General features: G+C 39.2%; 4 protein-coding genes and 2 long non-coding RNA genes across 8 annotated transcripts; 3 read left to right on the forward strand and 3 right to left on the reverse strand.

Annotated features, from left to right (window-relative positions):
• The first annotated feature begins 603 nt into the window (after window positions 1-603).
• PLDP2 (phospholipase D P2) lies at window positions 604-5,767 on the forward strand. The gene is made up of 16 exons (NM_111436.6): window positions 604-955; window positions 1,229-1,330; window positions 1,416-1,537; window positions 1,635-1,776; window positions 1,863-2,033; window positions 2,124-2,525; window positions 2,607-2,723; window positions 2,812-2,951; window positions 3,030-3,179; window positions 3,254-3,410; window positions 3,486-3,956; window positions 4,048-4,194; window positions 4,272-4,571; window positions 4,649-4,780; window positions 5,023-5,150; window positions 5,281-5,767. Exons 1-16 carry the CDS (start codon window positions 731-733, stop codon window positions 5,513-5,515), a joined length of 3,141 nt encoding a protein of 1,046 aa, NP_187214.2. The 5' UTR covers window positions 604-730; the 3' UTR covers window positions 5,516-5,767.
• AT3G05640 (Protein phosphatase 2C family protein) lies at window positions 5,760-8,663 on the reverse strand. 3 transcript variants are annotated; one of them, NM_001337595.1, is made up of 7 exons: window positions 8,437-8,663; window positions 8,259-8,320; window positions 7,389-7,675; window positions 6,822-7,115; window positions 6,611-6,728; window positions 6,288-6,511; window positions 5,803-6,211 (listed from the first exon to the last, which is right to left on the reverse strand). In NM_001337595.1, the coding sequence occupies exons 3-7, from the start codon at window positions 7,635-7,637 to the stop codon at window positions 6,020-6,022; spliced, it is 1,077 nt and encodes a 358-aa protein (NP_001326841.1). In that variant the 5' UTR covers window positions 7,638-7,675; window positions 8,259-8,320; window positions 8,437-8,663; the 3' UTR covers window positions 5,803-6,019. The 3 variants fall into 3 exon arrangements, with proteins under 3 accessions (NP_187215.1, NP_974230.1, NP_001326841.1); NM_111437.3 differs by having other exon boundaries at window positions 5,760-6,211; window positions 8,259-8,663; NM_202501.3 differs by having other exon boundaries at window positions 5,772-6,211; window positions 8,300-8,584.
• A 1,072-nt stretch (window positions 8,664-9,735) lies between these two features.
• Window positions 9,736-10,096, forward strand: AT3G01665. The gene has a single exon (NR_140851.1). It is a non-coding gene; the product is annotated as an other RNA (long non-coding RNA).
• A 195-nt stretch (window positions 10,097-10,291) lies between these two features.
• On the reverse strand, window positions 10,292-14,152 carry RLP32 (receptor like protein 32). The gene has a single exon (NM_111438.3). The coding sequence runs from the start codon at window positions 13,898-13,900 to the stop codon at window positions 11,294-11,296; it is 2,607 nt and encodes an 868-aa protein (NP_187216.1). The 5' UTR covers window positions 13,901-14,152; the 3' UTR covers window positions 10,292-11,293.
• AT3G01675 lies at window positions 10,656-11,022 on the forward strand. Its single transcript, NR_140852.1, has one exon. It is a non-coding gene; the product is annotated as an other RNA (long non-coding RNA).
• A 100-nt stretch (window positions 14,153-14,252) lies between the features above and the next one.
• RLP33 (receptor like protein 33) lies at window positions 14,253-17,559 on the reverse strand. Its single transcript, NM_111439.4, has 2 exons — window positions 14,793-17,559; window positions 14,253-14,676 (listed from the first exon to the last, which is right to left on the reverse strand). Exons 1-2 carry the CDS (start codon window positions 17,409-17,411, stop codon window positions 14,668-14,670), a joined length of 2,628 nt encoding a protein of 875 aa, NP_187217.2. The 5' UTR covers window positions 17,412-17,559; the 3' UTR covers window positions 14,253-14,667.
• Window positions 17,560-17,871: the final 312 nt, after the last annotated feature.

Here is a 17,871-nt window from a genome sequence, read left to right on the forward strand (position 1 = left end):
TTGGGATATTCTTGTCGTCTGATGCTTGCATGGCATATACTTCGTACATCAGCAACTCCTGCATCAGCAAAATACAAAATTATCCCTCCATAGTCCATACTAACAGAACCGGAAATTACCGGCGAATGTTCGGTACATGACATTTCTAAAGTTTATTCAATTTTTTTTCTTAGTTTATTCAATCTTAACATCTATTAAATAATTTAAAATGAAATTCATGCCAACGCGAAAATGATTTTCTTATTTATTGAAACATCGTTTTTAATCCATTTTTCTGAAAACCGATACGAAAAAGAGAAAAAAGTTATTTTTAGCAAGGAAAAGTTTAAGGGTAAAATCGTCATTTGGCTACTTAGTCTGGGACAGTTAAAAAATTAAACAATCCAGAGCTCTTGTCCAATTTGGAGACGATGTAACCAAGTTGCATATACACGGCAGGGTAGACGGGAGTTAATACATACCCTCGATCTTAAACGTACACGTGACAATAATCGTACGTGTCATCATCTCGAAACGCAACCCGGTCATTCGTTAAACCTAACGTGACGGAACCACTCCCTTTGCCGTTGAATGTACTATTTGACAGACTGATTTAAACCTTATATTCTAAATAAAATCTAAAATCAATAGACACCTATATAACGTCGATTTATTGATCAGTGGAATCTCGAGTATTTCGGACATGCAATCGTGAACGGCGAGTTTCGACGACGGTTTGGGGAGTTAATCGATGTCGACGGATAAATTACTACTTCCTAACGGCGTTAAGTCAGACGGAGTCATCAGAATGACCAGAGCTGATGCTGCGGCGGCGGCAGCTTCTTCTTCTCTCGGCGGTGGAAGTCAAATATTCGACGAGCTTCCCAAGGCTGCGATCGTCTCGGTCTCGAGACCTGACACCACCGATTTTAGTCCCTTGCTTCTTTCTTACACCTTGGAGCTTCAGTATAAACAGGTATATATATAGTTTACAATGTCTGACTTGTAGTTTTAAAAGAACTTGATTTCCTCTCTGTTACATTGTGATTAGGGTTTTGATTTTGTCTATGTATACGAAATTTATGACAAAGAGATGCCATTAAGAGATTCAATTTCTTGCTAAAGAAGTTTATTCATGCATATATGAAATTTCTAGTGGTTGTTTCTCTAAAAGTTTATGTTCTGTTTTTATTAGTAACAAACAAAGACCTTTTTTAATTGGTATTCTCTGTTTTTGGTATATGTATAGTTCAAGTGGACATTACAAAAGAAGGCTTCTCAAGTTCTGTACTTACATTTTGCGTTGAAGAAACGTTTGATCATTGAAGAACTTCACGACAAGCAAGAACAGGTCAGAATGTTCAGGCTTTGCAGATTTGCTACTAACACAAGCCAAACAAATAATTATTGAACTCCAGAGATGCGGTTTTCGACAGGTTAGAGAGTGGCTACACAGCTTGGGGATTTTTGATATGCAAGGATCAGTTGTGCAAGATGATGAAGAACCTGACGATGGTGCTCTTCCTCTGCACTATACTGAAGATAGTATCAAGAACAGGTGCTTTTAAATGCCATAAAACTTTTCGGTTTTGTGGATTCAAAGTAAAAATTGTTTCGTTTAAATTTCTGAAACAGTAGCTATTTATGTTATGCAGGAATGTTCCTTCCCGTGCAGCGCTTCCAATCATTCGTCCAACGATAGGCCGGTCAGAGACAGTTGTAGATCGTGGGAGAACCGCAATGCAAGGCTACTTGAGTCTCTTTCTAGGGAACTTGGACATTGTAAACTCCAAAGAGGTTTGAGATTTTTCACTGGCGATGACTAAGACTTTTCTAGTTGTGGTTTTTAGATTTCTTGCGTCACACTTAAAACGTATTCACAGGTCTGCAAGTTCCTAGAAGTTTCTAGACTCTCATTTGCTAGAGAGTACGGTTCCAAGATGAAAGAAGGGTATGTCACAGTGAAGCACTTGAGGGACGTCCCAGGTTCTGATGGTGTCCGATGCTGTCTTCCTACACACTGTCTCGGTTTCTTCGGAACTAGCTGGACAAAGGTTTGGTCAAAATCAACTCGGGGTTTTTGTAAAGTTTCTGAATTTTTCTTGCTCAGATGAATGATTTTCTGCATTTTTGAATGTTTTCAGGTTTGGGCGGTTCTGAAACCAGGATTTTTGGCGTTACTAGAAGATCCATTCAGCGGAAAGCTTCTAGATATAATGGTGTTCGACACATTGGGGTTGCAAGGTACTAAAGAGTCTTCTGAACAACCGCGTTTGGCTGAACAGGTGAAGGAACACAACCCATTGCGTTTTGGCTTTAAAGTTACTAGTGGGGACCGAACCGTGAGGCTGAGAACAACGAGCAGCAGGAAAGTTAAAGAGTGGGTTAAGGCCGTGGACGAAGCTGGTTGTTACAGTCCACATCGGTTTGGTTCGTTTGCACCACCTAGAGGCTTGACATCGGACGGAAGCCAGGCACAGTGGTTCGTAGACGGTCACACTGCGTTTGAAGCTATCGCGTTTGCAATCCAAAACGCAACATCAGAGGTTCCATTTCTTTGCCTCAACTTGTATTTGAGAATCGTACCATATAATATCTTAGTTTTAAATCTAAAATTTCGTCTACAGATATTTATGACTGGTTGGTGGTTATGTCCGGAGCTATATCTCAAACGCCCCTTTGAAGATCATCCATCATTGCGGCTCGATGCATTGCTGGAGACAAAAGCAAAACAGGGCGTTAAGGTATGCGTAATGAGCTTACATTTCTCTCGAAAGGATTCGATTTGTTTTCTTATGTAAGCGTACACTAAAAATTTAAAAGTTGTTGCAGATATATATTCTTCTGTATAAGGAAGTCCAAATCGCGCTGAAAATCAACAGCTTGTACAGCAAGAAACGGCTTCAAAACATTCACAAGAACGTCAAAGTTCTTCGTTATCCAGACCATCTCTCCTCCGGCATTTACCTCTGGTACAGTTTTCATCGTTTCAGGGATTTACTTAACAACTACTTAGCTATAACTAAATTTGAATTCTGTGGTTTTTTCAGGTCGCACCACGAGAAAATAGTGATTGTAGATTACCAAGTTTGTTTCATTGGAGGGTTAGATCTCTGTTTTGGGCGGTACGATACAGCGGAGCACAAGATTGGAGATTGCCCTCCTTATATATGGCCTGGAAAAGATTACTACAATCCTAGGTAATATCCTGAACTTTTTATTATCTTTTCTAACAAAAGGAATCATCTTTCTCACAAATTGCTTCTATTGTCAGAGAATCTGAACCAAATTCGTGGGAAGAAACGATGAAAGATGAGTTAGACAGGAGAAAGTACCCGCGAATGCCGTGGCACGATGTCCACTGCGCTCTATGGGGACCGCCTTGTCGGGATGTGGCTCGACATTTTGTCCAGCGGTGGAACCACTCTAAGGTAGAGAGATTTCAGTTTTTAGTGTTTGCATTTGGAAATCATGGTTCTGATATATTTTAGTCTTTGTTATATTAGAGAAACAAGGCACCTAATGAACAGACGATTCCATTGTTGATGCCTCACCACCACATGGTTCTTCCTCACTACTTGGGAACTAGAGAGATCGATATAATCGCAGCGGCTAAACCAGAGGAAGACCCTGACAAACCTGTCGTTCTTGCCAGACATGACTCTTTCTCTTCTGCCTCACCGCCCCAAGAAATCCCTTTGCTTCTCCCACAAGAAACCGATGCAGATTTCGCCGGCAGAGGAGATCTGAAGTTAGACAGCGGTGCAAGACAAGATCCTGGGGAAACTTCAGAGGAAAGCGATCTGGACGAGGCTGTGAACGACTGGTGGTGGCAGATTGGGAAGCAGAGTGATTGCCGGTGTCAAATAATCAGAAGTGTTAGCCAATGGTCTGCTGGGACGAGCCAGCCTGAAGATAGCATTCATAGAGCTTATTGTTCGCTTATCCAGAACGCTGAACATTTTATCTACATAGAGGTATAAATTAATCATTCAAACATTTTTATACAAAATCTCTACACCTCAGATTGGTTCTATATTCTAATCTCTTAATCTTGTTGTTTAACAGAACCAATTCTTCATCTCCGGGCTAGAAAAAGAGGACACGATCCTAAACCGCGTTCTAGAAGCGTTATACAGACGCATTCTGAAGGCTCATGAAGAGAACAAGTGCTTCCGCGTTGTGATCGTTATTCCGCTACTCCCTGGATTTCAGGTACTGTTTGCTTCTTCTCAATTACAAATTGACAAATTGTTAACAGAGTATAATCATGATGTGTCGACATAAAACAGGGAGGTATTGATGACTTCGGAGCAGCCACGGTTCGAGCACTGATGCATTGGCAATACCGTACGATCTCTAGAGAAGGAACTTCGATTCTTGACAACCTTAACGCTTTGCTCGGTCCCAAGACGCAAGATTACATCTCTTTCTATGGTTTGAGATCGTACGGACGGCTGTTTGAGGACGGTCCAATTGCCACTAGCCAGATTTACGTGCATAGCAAGTTAATGATTGTTGATGACCGGATCGCAGTGATCGGATCTTCTAATATAAACGATAGGAGCTTACTAGGTTCACGAGACTCTGAGGTACTTTCAAAAATCCAATTCATTCTTTATTGCAGCAAAACAGAGTTATGTATTCATTTGAATCAATCATGTTTCAGATCGGTGTTGTGATTGAAGACAAAGAATTCGTGGAATCTTCGATGAACGGAATGAAGTGGATGGCCGGGAAGTTCTCTTACAGTCTTAGATGTTCCTTGTGGTCAGAGCATCTCGGCCTTCACGCCGGAGAGGTAATTTTAAAAAATTTCTAGAAACGCCTACTACTATACATTTTTGACTTCAGAAACCTTTATTTTCATTTGAGTATATATAGCCGAAAACTTTTTAGTATTTTTACTTGTTTTTGCTCTGTTCTCTGATAGTCTTGGTATCCTATTTCCGTTGGATAAGATTCCTTGAGCTGAAAGCTTCTTTTAACTACCGTTACCTCCATAGAAAATTTGAAAATGTTGATTTTGTTTTTTGTGTTTAGATTCAGAAGATCGAAGATCCAATCAAAGATGCAACATACAAAGACTTATGGATGGCAACAGCTAAGAAAAACACGGACATCTACAACCAAGTCTTCTCGTGCATCCCGAATGAACATATACGCTCAAGGTTCATACGTCATCCCTTTTTAACTAAATCTCCATAACTTTAGTGATTAAAGATACGTAACTACGTTGGCTTTTTAAACGCAACTGAGAGATGATCAAATCTGCTTCTGACTTTGTCTTTCTAAACACAGAGCTGCATTGAGACACAATATGGCTCTTTGTAAAGACAAGTTGGGTCACACTACGATCGACCTTGGCATTGCACCGGAGAGGCTAGAATCATGCGGCAGCGACTCGTGGGAGATTCTGAAGGAGACAAGAGGGAACCTTGTGTGCTTCCCATTACAGTTCATGTGTGATCAAGAAGATCTCAGACCAGGTTTCAACGAATCTGAGTTCTACACTGCTCCTCAAGTCTTCCACTAACCACTATTTATTGTACGCCCAGTTCTCTTTAATCAGTTAATAGAGTACCTAAGCTCACACGTTACTTATGTATAGAGATGTTAGTTATATAGAAAGAAGAAATTCATTTGATTGCTTCCTAGGTTCGCAGAGGTATGTGTGTGTATAGTATACACTTCTTGTAAATCATAATGTTTATGTGCCTCAAGCTGTACAATACATCTTCAATTGCGGATATGTTCTTACAACTTTGGAGTTGATATATGTTTGATTCTTGTTCCAAAAGCTTGTTTCCTCATCACATGTTTCATAATAACTTAAGAAGTTTCCCACTTTTTAAATGATTATTAAAATTACAAGTAACCAATTGTGTTCTTTAGATTGTGATAGGACTCTGGTTTGGCAAGAAAGTAATATTCAATGCGATTTTACGCAAGTCTATCTACATTGCAGCATTTTTTCTTTTCTTGCCCGGTCCAAAAGTACTAGTACCTACTTGCAGGTCGTGGCATGGAGAAGATGTTGCTATAGAGATGGCGACGACGATGAAGAATGGAAGAAGAGGCACACGGCAGAGATATCATCCATGGCGATTCCGCGTCTCTTTCTATTCCAAGCCCTAACTGCTTGCTGTACCAGTCGCTTGGCAGCTTTTGCCCGCTCCGCCGTCGAGGAAACAATATCTATGGCCTCTTGGTTTGATATCACATCCCATACCTATAATGTTTCAATTACATGACTACGCTGCCAATATAAACTAACAAAACAAAGTTGCTTATTCAAATGTTCTTACCCCATCAGTGGCCAAGATTATAAACTGGTCTCTAATGGATATATGCCTCTGAGTGACTTCAGGCACTGAGACCAATCCGTAATCTTTGATACAATAGTCTCCGAATGCTCTTGACATTGCGAGCCCCGGAGATTCATCTACTGGTTGCCATACACGGTGGACCCCTGGCTCATCTTGAAGGCAAAATACTCTCCCGTTGCATCCGATTATCCGCTCTTCCTCCTCTGTTTTAATAAGAAACAAAATTTGAAAGATAAAGATTCAGAACTGCTTAGCTAAATGCACTGAGATTTACATGATTTATTTATGCTTATGGAACTAACGAGGCAGGTTTGGCTTGAAATCTACGGTGAGCTGAACCGCGACCAAGCTTCCTTCGTCTGAAACTGTGGCCAATACCGCACGTGAATCCCCGACGTTTGCTATATAAATAACATCACCCTGTAGCAAGAAACCACTTAAGGATTAATGAACAGAGTAGCCTTTTTACAAGATTTTCTTCATATGAGGTAATGAATCTGATGCTCCATTTACCTGTCTCACAATGGTTAGAGCGGTCGTACCGCTGTTGAAAGAATCTATCTTTCGGTGATGCTCAAGCTCCAGATCAACAGCTTCACAGGTTTTGAGGAATGAGTATTTCCAGATTGCAAACCGCTGTAGCTCTTTATCGGGTTCTGCTATTGTGGTCTGAGAAAGAGTCTCTTTCCAGTTACAGAGCAAAGATATAGGCATTGAGTTTCTGACTTGTTTAGAAACAAAGTGTCCCCAGGGACCATGTCCATCGAATATCCCACAGAATATCATGTCTTCTTGACACCCATATCCCTGTTTCAGAAATTGTCAAAACATGATGAACAAATATTCGCAAATCAGTGTTTAAAGACCGTAATATCGGATAACTTAAAATCAACGGTAGAAGCATATAATGCGTTAAACTTAAGATCTTTGGACTGGTGATAATAACCCTAGATACAGAGGAGCATCCAAAACAAGCTAGAGGCACACGCACACGAAGCGAATTGTGCTAAGTAAACGCCAAAGACTGCAAAAGTTCCAAATAACCCAGCTCTAAGATAACTTTTTGTAGAAGTAATGTACCTCCCAGACGATGGCACAGTCCTGATTAACGCCTTTCTCACCGCGTCTAGAGAAAACAGAAGCCAAGTTATTAGATCCATCTGCATTAATGCAACCAGAGGATCTCAAAATAAGTTCCTTCTTCTTCGCCTCTCTCGCCATTTCATCTGTGGCTTCCTTAGCGTAGCTTTTGCTGCTGTTGATGTTCTTCGCTTTCTTGATCGAGAAGGATCTAGCTATACCGTTGAACATGGAAGAGAAATGTCCCATTTTGTCCAGAAAGTGAAAATATCATATGATCTTGAACTCTGTAAATGATAAATTCATAGAGTTTCAGATAGTTGCATTATATCAAAGAGCAAGAGGGAGATAAAATAATGTCAAAGTAGGAAATTCGTTTTTTGAGATTCGTTTTCCCGGGAAAAAAACAGGGGATAAAATATAAATTTGAGGTATTTAAAACAGTTATAAGGACAATAATGATTATAAGAGAATATTCATATCTGACTTGGAATTCCATTAACACAAGCTCTAACATTCCTCTAGAGTTATAAAATATATAATAACTTGTACGTAATATAGAGAATAATAATGGATATGATCTCAACTTGAAGTCAAATCGAGTTTTCTCTTTTAAGAAAACATATTTGGAGATAACTTATCATTATAGAAATCAAGTTGCAAGATTCGGAAATTGGAAATTGAAAATCAAGTTAAACAATCTGGAAATTGGAAACCCTTTGCCTAATTTTTGTGAAAACAAGATTTTCTTGTTTTTGAAATTTAAGCTTTTTAATCTACAAAAATAAAATAAGAACTGTGAAACAAATATTGTTGAATTGCACCAAAAATGTTTTCAAAAAGTAAATCAATTTCACAACAAGAACGTACAGAGAGAGGGACTAGGAGGAAGTGACGTGATACACACACACCAGATAGATTACGCAATGCTGCTGAGGAATGGAAGGAAAAAGAAGTGAAGACCGGATATAGATGACGTAAGCTCGGAGAAAGTGACGTAACCATCCAAGGGAGAGGAAGCTAATGGAGTAGAGAAAGATAGACTCACAAATCAGAAATCACAATCCATTTTATGATGATCACGGTGGGTAGACACAGGGAAGAACCAAACTTAGATATTTCTCTAAATTTATTTATTTATGGGGTTCTCCCTCTGTTCCCCTCTTATTTTCTTGTGGCATGATAATAAAGGCAGAGACGTAGCAAGACATAGTCTTTTGTCGTTAGTGGGTTATATATCTATTTATTATAAATCCTAAATTCCTAATGCAATTTAACTTAATTATTGGTTAGGGAAACTAGATATATGTTTGTGAAAACGAAAAAATTGATAGCAAATTTACTGCTCGTGTGATATTTAAGTTTGGTACTAGTAAACAGTGATGCAATATGACAAAATGATCCAACCTATAGGCTAAAATGTAGGGTGAAAAATATCACAAATTTGAAAAGTTAGGTATTTGTATAAATAGTACATAAATGGCTACAGTGTTAAAAGCAAAAGTCAATAATGAATCTGTGATTATAACTATCTTTTGAGTTTTTTTTTGGTCAAGAAATGAAATTCTATCTTCGAGTTAATGACTAGTCTAGTAGATAACAATGTAGATGTTTTCGCGTAAGTGATCAGTATATCAAAATAGGCCAATTTAGACTTTATTGTTTCTTTTCATAAACTTTGGTAATTAAGTTCAATAATGCAAAAAGATTGTTTCCGTAACGGGAAAAAATCAATTAGAAAATAAATGGCGTTGGCCTTTGAGCATACAAACCGAATAAAGTTCCGAAGATCGTAGCCATACACGTTTAACATGAAGATTCTAAATTATGAAAATTTTAAATAATGTCAAAAGGTCCATGCTTGTATACCTACCTCGAAACTAAAAAAAAATAAAAATAAAGTGAAACCAAATTTTGAGATTTTAAATTACGCAGTCTATATATCTCATGAAAAACCGAAAATAACAAAAATTTAGGTAGATTCGGTATTACCATCTAACCTTAGGGTTACATACTCTAGGCTCTAGCTATTATCAAAAGATTTCCATTAAAATAGTAACCCGAATCGAAAACCGTAACGTCACAGATTTGCAATTAATAAGACGCCGTGACGAAACTGTACTACAAGAAGCCTTTTCCCACAAGTGTATAGCGGACTAGCGGTGAGTGGACCCAGAGCGATGACCTGTTTGATGTGGTCGGCAACGATGGTGCAAAACAAAATCTTTGCATTGTCTCACGTAATTTAGAACTAATTACCACAAATGCCATTCAGGGTTGCGAAAGACCACCATATTTAAGATGATATTTCTGGCACGTGGGACAGAGCAACAAAGGATTCAGAGGAGAGCCTTTCGGTTTGAGGGCCAGACGCCGGTCATATCACAATTGAATGTGGAGGTTTCAGAGTAATATTTTTTTCGTTAGAAAAGTTAAAATTGGCAAAAGAGGCACGTGAGAACCACATTGATTAGTTCGGTCCTTGTAGGGTCCATGTTAGCGAGCACAATCTAAAAAAGGATCATGCCATTCGTCTGATTGACGCGTGGTTACCAGCAATCGCATGTGGGACGGTGCACCGGATAATGACACTTTCTTTGTGACTTTGTGTGCCGTGGCCTCTCGTTCCACTCCCACCCAGTCCCAACATGACCATTTTTCTTGTTATTTTATTGCTAGTTTTTTTTTTTTAATCCATAGAGAACATCATCTGATCTTAATCATAATAATCAATAATCATTGGAGTGGACTATGGAAATGTTAGTATGTTGAGTGGCTTTTAATTGGTTGTTAGTTGTAAGAAAATGATAAATAGTTTATTATCCAGTTGATACTTGATACAGTATCTAGAAGACTAGAAGCATCATAATTGCAATCATTACAAGGCGATAGTCTTTTTGTCCATTTTTTGGTTGAAAATTCAATTAATTGCGCATTATCTTCCTAAGATTTGGATCAAGATCAACTCAAGCAATGATTAGTCGTGCCACCCCCAAAAATGATTACGTACATGAAGAAAAACAAGTGAGATCTAGTGTATATTCATTAGGACGAAAGCCAGAAATATAAACGAAAATCAAATTGGAGAATTAAATAAAGGTTTAACTTTTTAACTCGGAAAATTTTTCAAGAACGTGATTTTGAGTCACCTCCCAATAACTTGCTTTGAGGATGACGAGAAACTCCAATAGTCCAATGTTTCGAGAATATTGGGCCAAGGAGGCCCATTATACTATAAACATGAAAGTTGCCAACTAACCGGACGTGATGGAGAGTGCTGAGACATGTCATGGTTCTCTCTTGATTGTACCGGAGTATTCCAGACCGGTTGACCACGAGCTATGTTAAACGGATCCAAATCCGGGTCGGGTTGGCCCATCTTCTTCTTCCTCTTCGAAATACCTTCTTCTCTCCCTCGCCTGTATCACCAATTCAGAAGAAGTAAACTTTCCTGTGTTTTCTTTTGTTCAACTCTTATCCTCGAAGATGAAAGCATTCGCTGTCCGATTCTCCAAGCTTATCAGATTTTCTCCGACATATCTCCTTTAGATTACCCTCTTTTTTTTTTCTTTTTTTTTAAGTGCATTTCACACTCTGCAATTAGATTGTTCTTCAGCTCGTTTTGCGAGAAGGTTTACGAGTTTGATGATTAGAGTTTTCATTCGTTGCAATTTGTTTGACTCTACACGTTGTTGTTCTTTATTTGAGTGCCAATACATTTCGTGTCAATGTATTTGAGGTACGAAACAGACTTACTCAATTACATAAAAGTTGACTAAACAGAGTTGTTCTACTAATTGTAAACACAAAAAAAAGTTGACTAAAAACAGAGTAAATGAAGAACACCCCAAACTGAACAATAAACAATAACAGAAATCTAAACCAATCCATAGTTGCACTTTGGTTTATTGCTTTCTCCTCAATCTTTTTTCATGTGCAGAGGGTTGTAAGTGGCCAAAGGTATGCATGAACCAATCTGGTTTGTAGAAAACCAGTATGTATCTAATCGTCAATCCAAAGGCAATACCAGGTCCGAATCCTATTGCAGCTGCTATCCAACTGAACACCTCTCTGTCTTCTTCCTCTAACTCTGGCGGTTCATGTTGTTGCGGTGCTGGTGCATGAATATCTAAACAAACTTCTTCAAGTGAAGAGCCATAAAGTCCAGGGTTGTCCTTGAAAGAAGAGCAGTTTTGTCGACGAAACTGAGTTCCCCCTGGTACTAGACCTCCAAGCTGGTTGTGAGAGAAGTTCATGTAGGCAAGGTACGATAGGTTCCCTAATTCTTGTGGAATTTCTCCTGAAAGCTTGTTTTGAGAAACGTCCAGTGACTCGAGCTCTCTAAGATTCCCCATAGATGATGGGATGTGGCCGGTGAAAGCATTGCTTGACAAGTTAAGAACATGAAGCTCTTTCAAAAGACCGATGGATCTTGGAATCTCTCCTTCTAATTTGTTTTCAGAAAAGTCGAGAGCTGTGTAGATTTTTAGGATGCGTACCAGCTCCATCTCTAAGCCTTTATTCATCAAAACCACTGAATCATGGTAATATCGAAAAGAGTCTCCCATGTATTTCTCTTGAGACCGATCCTCGGTTGCCATAAGTGATGACATAGCATTCCAGTTCACAAAATAGTTTGCTGGCAAAGTTCCACTGAATTGATTATGAGATAAGTTGATGATTCGCAATGTATGGAACGAGGCATGATGTATCGGTCCGTGGAATGCATTGGAGCGTAAGACAAGAACTTGCAGCTTTTTGAGAGAAGACAACCAGAACGGGAATGTGTCGTTGATTCTGTTGTTTTCCACATTCAGAACTTCAAGAGCAGAGAGACGGATGAAAGATCTAGGAAGTTTTCCGACTAGTTGGTTATGACCGACATCAAGTGACCTTAGACTTTTAAATATACTCCTTGGAAGACCTCCACCAAGACGATTCTGACGAAGGTTTAGAAATGAAAGAGTACTCTTAAGGTTTCCCATACATGGAGGGATGGAACCATTGAGGTTGTTGTCAGATAAATCAAGAGTGATTAGAGAGCGCAAAGCGCATATGAAAGAGGGAATCTTTCCCGTGAAATTGTTGTTGGAGCCAACCAAGTACTGCATAGATGGTTTGGTGATTAAGGATAGTCCATGTTCCGTTGATCTTTCAAAACCGGTAAAAATGTTGTTGGAAAGATCAACGAATATCAACTTTGGTAGTGTCCATAGCCAGCCAGGCACCTGACCTTTGATTTTGTTGTTGGAAATGTCTAGATTCGTCATTTTGTGTTGGCTTCTTAAGAGCTCCGGGAACTCAGTGATGCCGCATCCAGACAAGTACAACTGACTTATCAATTGCGTAGGATGATGATCTGCAACTGAAATTTTGGTTGTGGCTGAAACATGGTTGCCTGAGAGATCCATTGAATAGATTGAGTTGAGATGCGAGGAAAAGAGTGCATTCAAGTCAATCGTAGTGGTGGTGTTCAAATGAGATAGGTTAAGAAGTTGGAGCGACTTGAGATTCGTGAAGATACTAAAGTCAACTGGGCCTTGGGTGTTGAGATGAGAAAGATCAAGGTCCTGAAGGTTTATAAATTTGGAAATGGATTTCGGGATTGGCCCTATGAAGTTGTTATTGCTAATGTCTAACACAGTTAGTGTAGATGGTGAAGATATGTTCCCAAACTCAAGAGTGCCGTTGAGTTGGTTATTTCTCAAATTAATAGACGTCAAAGAAGCAATAGTGAAGAGAGAAGAAGGGAGAGTTCCAGTAAAAGCGTTGCCCCATGCCTCAAAGTACTCCAAGTTAGAGAGTGAGCTCATGTTAGAAGGAAGGGTACCTGTGAACTGATTGCGGGAGAGTGATAAATCCGAAAGATGTTTCAGATTGAGTAGGGAAAGGGGGAAGATACCAGTAAGGTCATTGGAATCAACATATAAGTTGGTCAACTGGTTCATGTTGCCAAAAAATGGCATTTCACCAACGAACTCGTTACCAGAAAGGTCGAGAAAAGTGAGTTGTGAAAGATTTCCTATTGAAGAAGGAATCCCACCACTGAAATAGTTTTTAGAAAGGTCGAGAGTGGTAAGATGAGAAAAGTTTTCAATACAAGACGGGATTTGGCCACTGAAATAATTATAGGAAAGGTCGAGAGTGGTTAGAAAACGAAGATTTAGAACCGTAAAAAGACTGCTGTTGGAATGAAACCGGCTTTGGAGGCAGCTACGACTAAGGTCTAGCTCAAGCACTTCCCCGGACTTGTCATTGCACGTGATACCGTCCCAATAGCAACAGTCACTGTTATTCGCCCATGACTCCGTCGTCGGATGAAGGCCGTCGAAACAAGGCTTCTTAATCTTAAACTCCTTCTTGAGCTCCAGTAGTGCATCTCTTTGTTCGAGACGACATAAGTGTTTAGTAGGAACCCCAAAGACATCTTGAAAATCAAAAGTGAATAAGAAGAATATGAGAGAAGAAAAAGTGAAAGGAATGATACTCGTTGAGTTCCAAGAGTCTTTCATCGTTCTTCAAGCTAATGAAACAAAAAAAAGCAGAGAAAAATGGAAATTGGTAACTCTTTTTTTTTGTGTGTGTATGTGTGTGTGATGGTAATATTGGGTTTCATGCTCATCTCTTTATACATAATAATAGACTACTCCACAAAGATAAATTCACTGGCTTGACTCAATAACTTGTCTTTCAACCAAGTCTTCTTTACGTTGGATACAGAGAGTAAAAGTCTCTGCGTTGAATTGTCAACATTACAAGTCTTGGTATGTCTTTTTTTTTTTTTTTTTTTTTTTTTTTTTTTTTTTTTTTGGTATGTCTTCTTTATGTTGTTTTTCCTAACGAAATGGAAAAAAAAATAGAAGCATAGCAAAAATTACGTGAATTTTCATTACACAACCGGTTTTGAACAATTTCTATATGTAGTGGTTAAACCATGTTGAGAATTTGGTATTACAGTAACCGACATATCAATTCCAATATGTCAACATCTAATACAAAAATACAAAAAAAAGATAGAAATTTACAGGAATCTCTCCACTAAGCATGCGCTCGCTAGTCGCTACCTTCCATGATTAATGTCCATGAATGTCTTCGTCTTCTTCTTGTAATTATTACTTTCTCCGTACAACGTTGCTTTCTTCGCCGACGTCTTTCATTAATGGGCCTAAATTATGTAAGCAAGCCCATTTTATCAGCCCAATTTCGAATTCACATAACGATCCTCCTGCTTTATTCCTCCATCTTCTTCTTCTCGAACGAACGTCTTCAATTCCGTGATTTAGGATTTCTTATTTGCAAATCAAAGTTAAGAAGGATGATCAAAATTCAATTCTGATAGTGCAACGATTGATTCTATTGAAAGGTTTCAAGTTATAGAGAACAAAACGTTAAGGGAAAAGGTACCTCAGAACGAGTTCGTCTGCGTCTACGACTGTTGTTGATGTACAACACCTTGAAGAACCAACGCGGTTTGGAGGAAAGCACGATGTGCCCAATGGTCAATCCAAGCACGATACCAGGTGTGAACCCTATGGCAGCTGCAATCCAACTCAAGACTTGTTCTGATTCCAATGTTTCTGATTCCCCTGAAGGCGTCGGCTCATGGACAACTCTACATTCTTCGAGAGGACGACCACAAAGTCCAAGGTTTTCTTCAAAAGACGAAGCGGATTGCGTTCGAAACTGGGTGCCTCCTGGTACTTGACCGACAAGCTGGTTATGAGAAAAGTTCATGTACGCAAGGTACGAGAGGTTCCCTAGTTCTTGTGGAATTTCTCCTGAAAGCTTGTTTCGGGAAACATCCAGTGACTCGAGCTCTCTCAGGTTCCCCATAGATGATGGGATGTGGCCGGTGAAACCATTGCTTGACAAGTTGAGGATATGAAGTTCTTTCAATAGACCGATGGATCTTGGAATCTCTCCTTCAAATTTGTTTCCAGAGAAGTCGAGAGCTGTATAGATTTTTAGGATACGTACCAGCTCCATCTCTAAGCCTTTATTCATCAGAACCATTGAATCATGGTAATAGCCTGATCCCATGTACTTTTCGTTAAACCGATCTTCATTTTTTTCAAGTGAGTGCATCCCAGTCCACTCCACAAAGCAATCTGATGGCAATGTCCCATTGAAGTGATTACGGGATATGTCGATGATTCGCAACTTAGGAAACCGAGTCTTGTGTATCCGTCCGTGAAATGCGTTGGAGCGTAAGACAAGAACTTGCAGCTTTTTTAGAGAACTCAACCAGAACGGAAACGTGTCGTTGATTCTGTTGCTTTCTACATTCAAAACTTCAAGAGTAGAGAAGTGGATCAAAGATCTTGGAAGCTTTCCCTCCAGTTCGTTATGACTCACATCAAGAGACCTTAAACTTTTTATTATAGTCTTTGGAAGACTTCCACTAAGACGATTCCGACGTAGGTTAAGATCTGAAAGAGTACTCTTGAATTTTCCCACACAAGGAGGGATTGCACCACTGAAGTTGTTGTTAGATAAATCGAGAATGATTAGAGAGCGCAACGAGCATATGAAAGATGGAATCTTTCCACTGAAATTGTTATTGGAGCCAAAAAAGTGCTTCATAGATGGTTTTGGGACTACGGTTTTTTCAAGTTTCGTTGATCTTTCGAAACCGATGAAATTGTTGTTGGAGATATGCATGTACTCCAACTGTAATAGTAACCAGCTAGGCACTTGGCCTTTGATTTTGTTGTTGGAAATGTCTAGCGTCCTCATTTGGCGTTGCGTTCTTAGGATATCTGGAAACTCGGTGATACCGCATCCTGATAAGTTCAAAGAGCCTATCAATCCCAAAGGAGGGTCAGAAACTGAACTTTTGTTTGTGACTAAAACATGGTTGCCTGAGAGATCCAATGAAATGAGCATCTTGAAACATGATAAGACTGCATTCAAGTCAATTGTAGTGGTGGTGTTGGAATGGGATAGGTAAAGGTTTCCTAGCAACTTGAGATGCGAGAAGATATTAAAGTCAACTTGGCCTTGGATGTTGAAATGGGAAAGGTCAAGTGTCCTAAGGTTGACTAATCTGGAAATAGATGTAGGGATTGGACCTCTCAAGTTGTTACCGCCAAGTTGTAACACTAGTAAATTAGACGGTGAAGATATATTCCCAAACTCAAGAGTGCCGCTGAGTTGGTTATTGTCCAAAAAAATAAGAGTTATAGAAGGAATGGTGAAGAGAGAGGAAGGGATAGTTCCAACGAAATTGTTTCCACTTGCCGAAAAGGACTCCAAGATGGAGAGTGAAGTGATGTTAGGAGGAAGCGTGCCTGTGAACTGATTGTGAGAGAGTGATATCTCTGACAACTTTGTAAGATTGATTACTTCAAGTGGGAGGTTACCACTAAGCTTATTATTATCAAGACGTAAAATAGACAATTGGTTCAAACTGCCAAAAGAAGAAGGGATTTCACCAACAAAATTGTTAGTAGATAGGTCGAGAAAGGTGAGATACGACAGATTTCCAAGTGAAGATGGGATTTCACCACCAAAATTGTTATCATAGAGGTGGAGAGAGGTGAGGTGAAAAAGGTTTCCAAGGGAAGAAGGAATCCAACCACTGAAGTTATTTCCAGAAAGGTCGAGAGTGGTGAGATGAGAAAGGTTTCCAATAGAAGATGAGATTTGACCACTCAAATGATTATATGAAAGGTCTAGAGTGGTTAGAAAATGGAAATTTTGAAGCATAGAAAGATTACTGTTGGAATGAAACCAGCCATGGAGGCAGCTGCACATAAGGTCTATCTCGATTACTTCCCCGGTCTTAGCATCGCAAGTAATACCATCCCAATGACAACAGTCGCTGCCATTCTCCCATGACTTTGTCTTCAGAGGACTTGGACAACCAAAACAAGGCTTCTTAATCTTAAACTCGTTCTTGAACTCGAGAAGTGCATCTCTTTGTTCGAAATGACATAAGTGTATATTAGGAACAGCAAAAACACCTCGAAAATTAGAAAAGAACAAGAAGAGAAAATAAAAAGTAATAGGAATGAGACTCATTGACTTCTATGAGGTTTTGCTTCTCCTTTAAAATGAAAGAGCAAAAATGGGAATTGTGATGGTTATATGGTTTCATGCCAATCTCTTTATATACATAATAATAGACTCTGAACTCGACAAAGATTAAAATCAACTCAGCTTGTATTTTTACCAAGTCTTCTTGACGTTGAACAGAGAGTAGTAAAAAGTCTTTGTCCATTAAGCACTACCTCCCATAATTTATGGTCCATGAAATGTCTTCGTCTTCTTGTATGTTTGCGTTCTTTGCCGACGTCTTTCATGACTGGGCCTAACTTAAGTATTTTCACTTTTAATTAACGAAAGCCCAATTCGGAATGCACCTAACGATCATGATTGCTACTTCTTTCTTCGGTTCCCTGATTTTAAGCTTTCTTATTTGCAAAACAAAGTAAAGATTATTACATTTAAATAGCATAAAATCGGGCCTAGTTGATCTTTT

This window comes from Arabidopsis thaliana, chromosome 3 (assembly GCF_000001735.4).
Source record: "Arabidopsis thaliana chromosome 3, partial sequence".
Classification (NCBI taxonomy): Eukaryota; Viridiplantae; Streptophyta; class Magnoliopsida; order Brassicales; family Brassicaceae; genus Arabidopsis; species Arabidopsis thaliana.

Excerpts from the sequence above, each read along its gene's own strand:
- PLDP2 (NM_111436.6), top strand. The coding sequence starts at position 731 with ATGTCGACGGATAAATTACTACTTCCTAACGGCGTTAAGTCAGACGGA. Across the intron at positions 4,572-4,648 it reads TAGGTTCACGAGACTCTGAG|ATCGGTGTTGTGATTGAAGA; the intron begins GTACTTTCAAAA and ends ATCATGTTTCAG. Across the intron at positions 4,781-5,022 it reads TCGGCCTTCACGCCGGAGAG|ATTCAGAAGATCGAAGATCC; the intron begins GTAATTTTAAAA and ends TTTTGTGTTTAG.
- AT3G05640 (NM_111437.3), bottom strand. The coding sequence starts at position 7,637 with ATGGGACATTTCTCTTCCATGTTCAACGGTATAGCTAGATCCTTCTCG. Across the intron at positions 6,512-6,610 it reads TTTCAAGCCAAACCTGCCTC|AGGAGGAAGAGCGGATAATC; the intron begins GTTAGTTCCATA and ends TTATTAAAACAG. Across the intron at positions 6,212-6,287 it reads TAATCTTGGCCACTGATGGG|GTATGGGATGTGATATCAAA; the intron begins GTAAGAACATTT and ends GAAACATTATAG.
- RLP32 (NM_111438.3), bottom strand. The coding sequence starts at position 13,900 with ATGAAAGACTCTTGGAACTCAACGAGTATCATTCCTTTCACTTTTTCT.
- RLP33 (NM_111439.4), bottom strand. The coding sequence starts at position 17,411 with ATGAGTCTCATTCCTATTACTTTTTATTTTCTCTTCTTGTTCTTTTCT.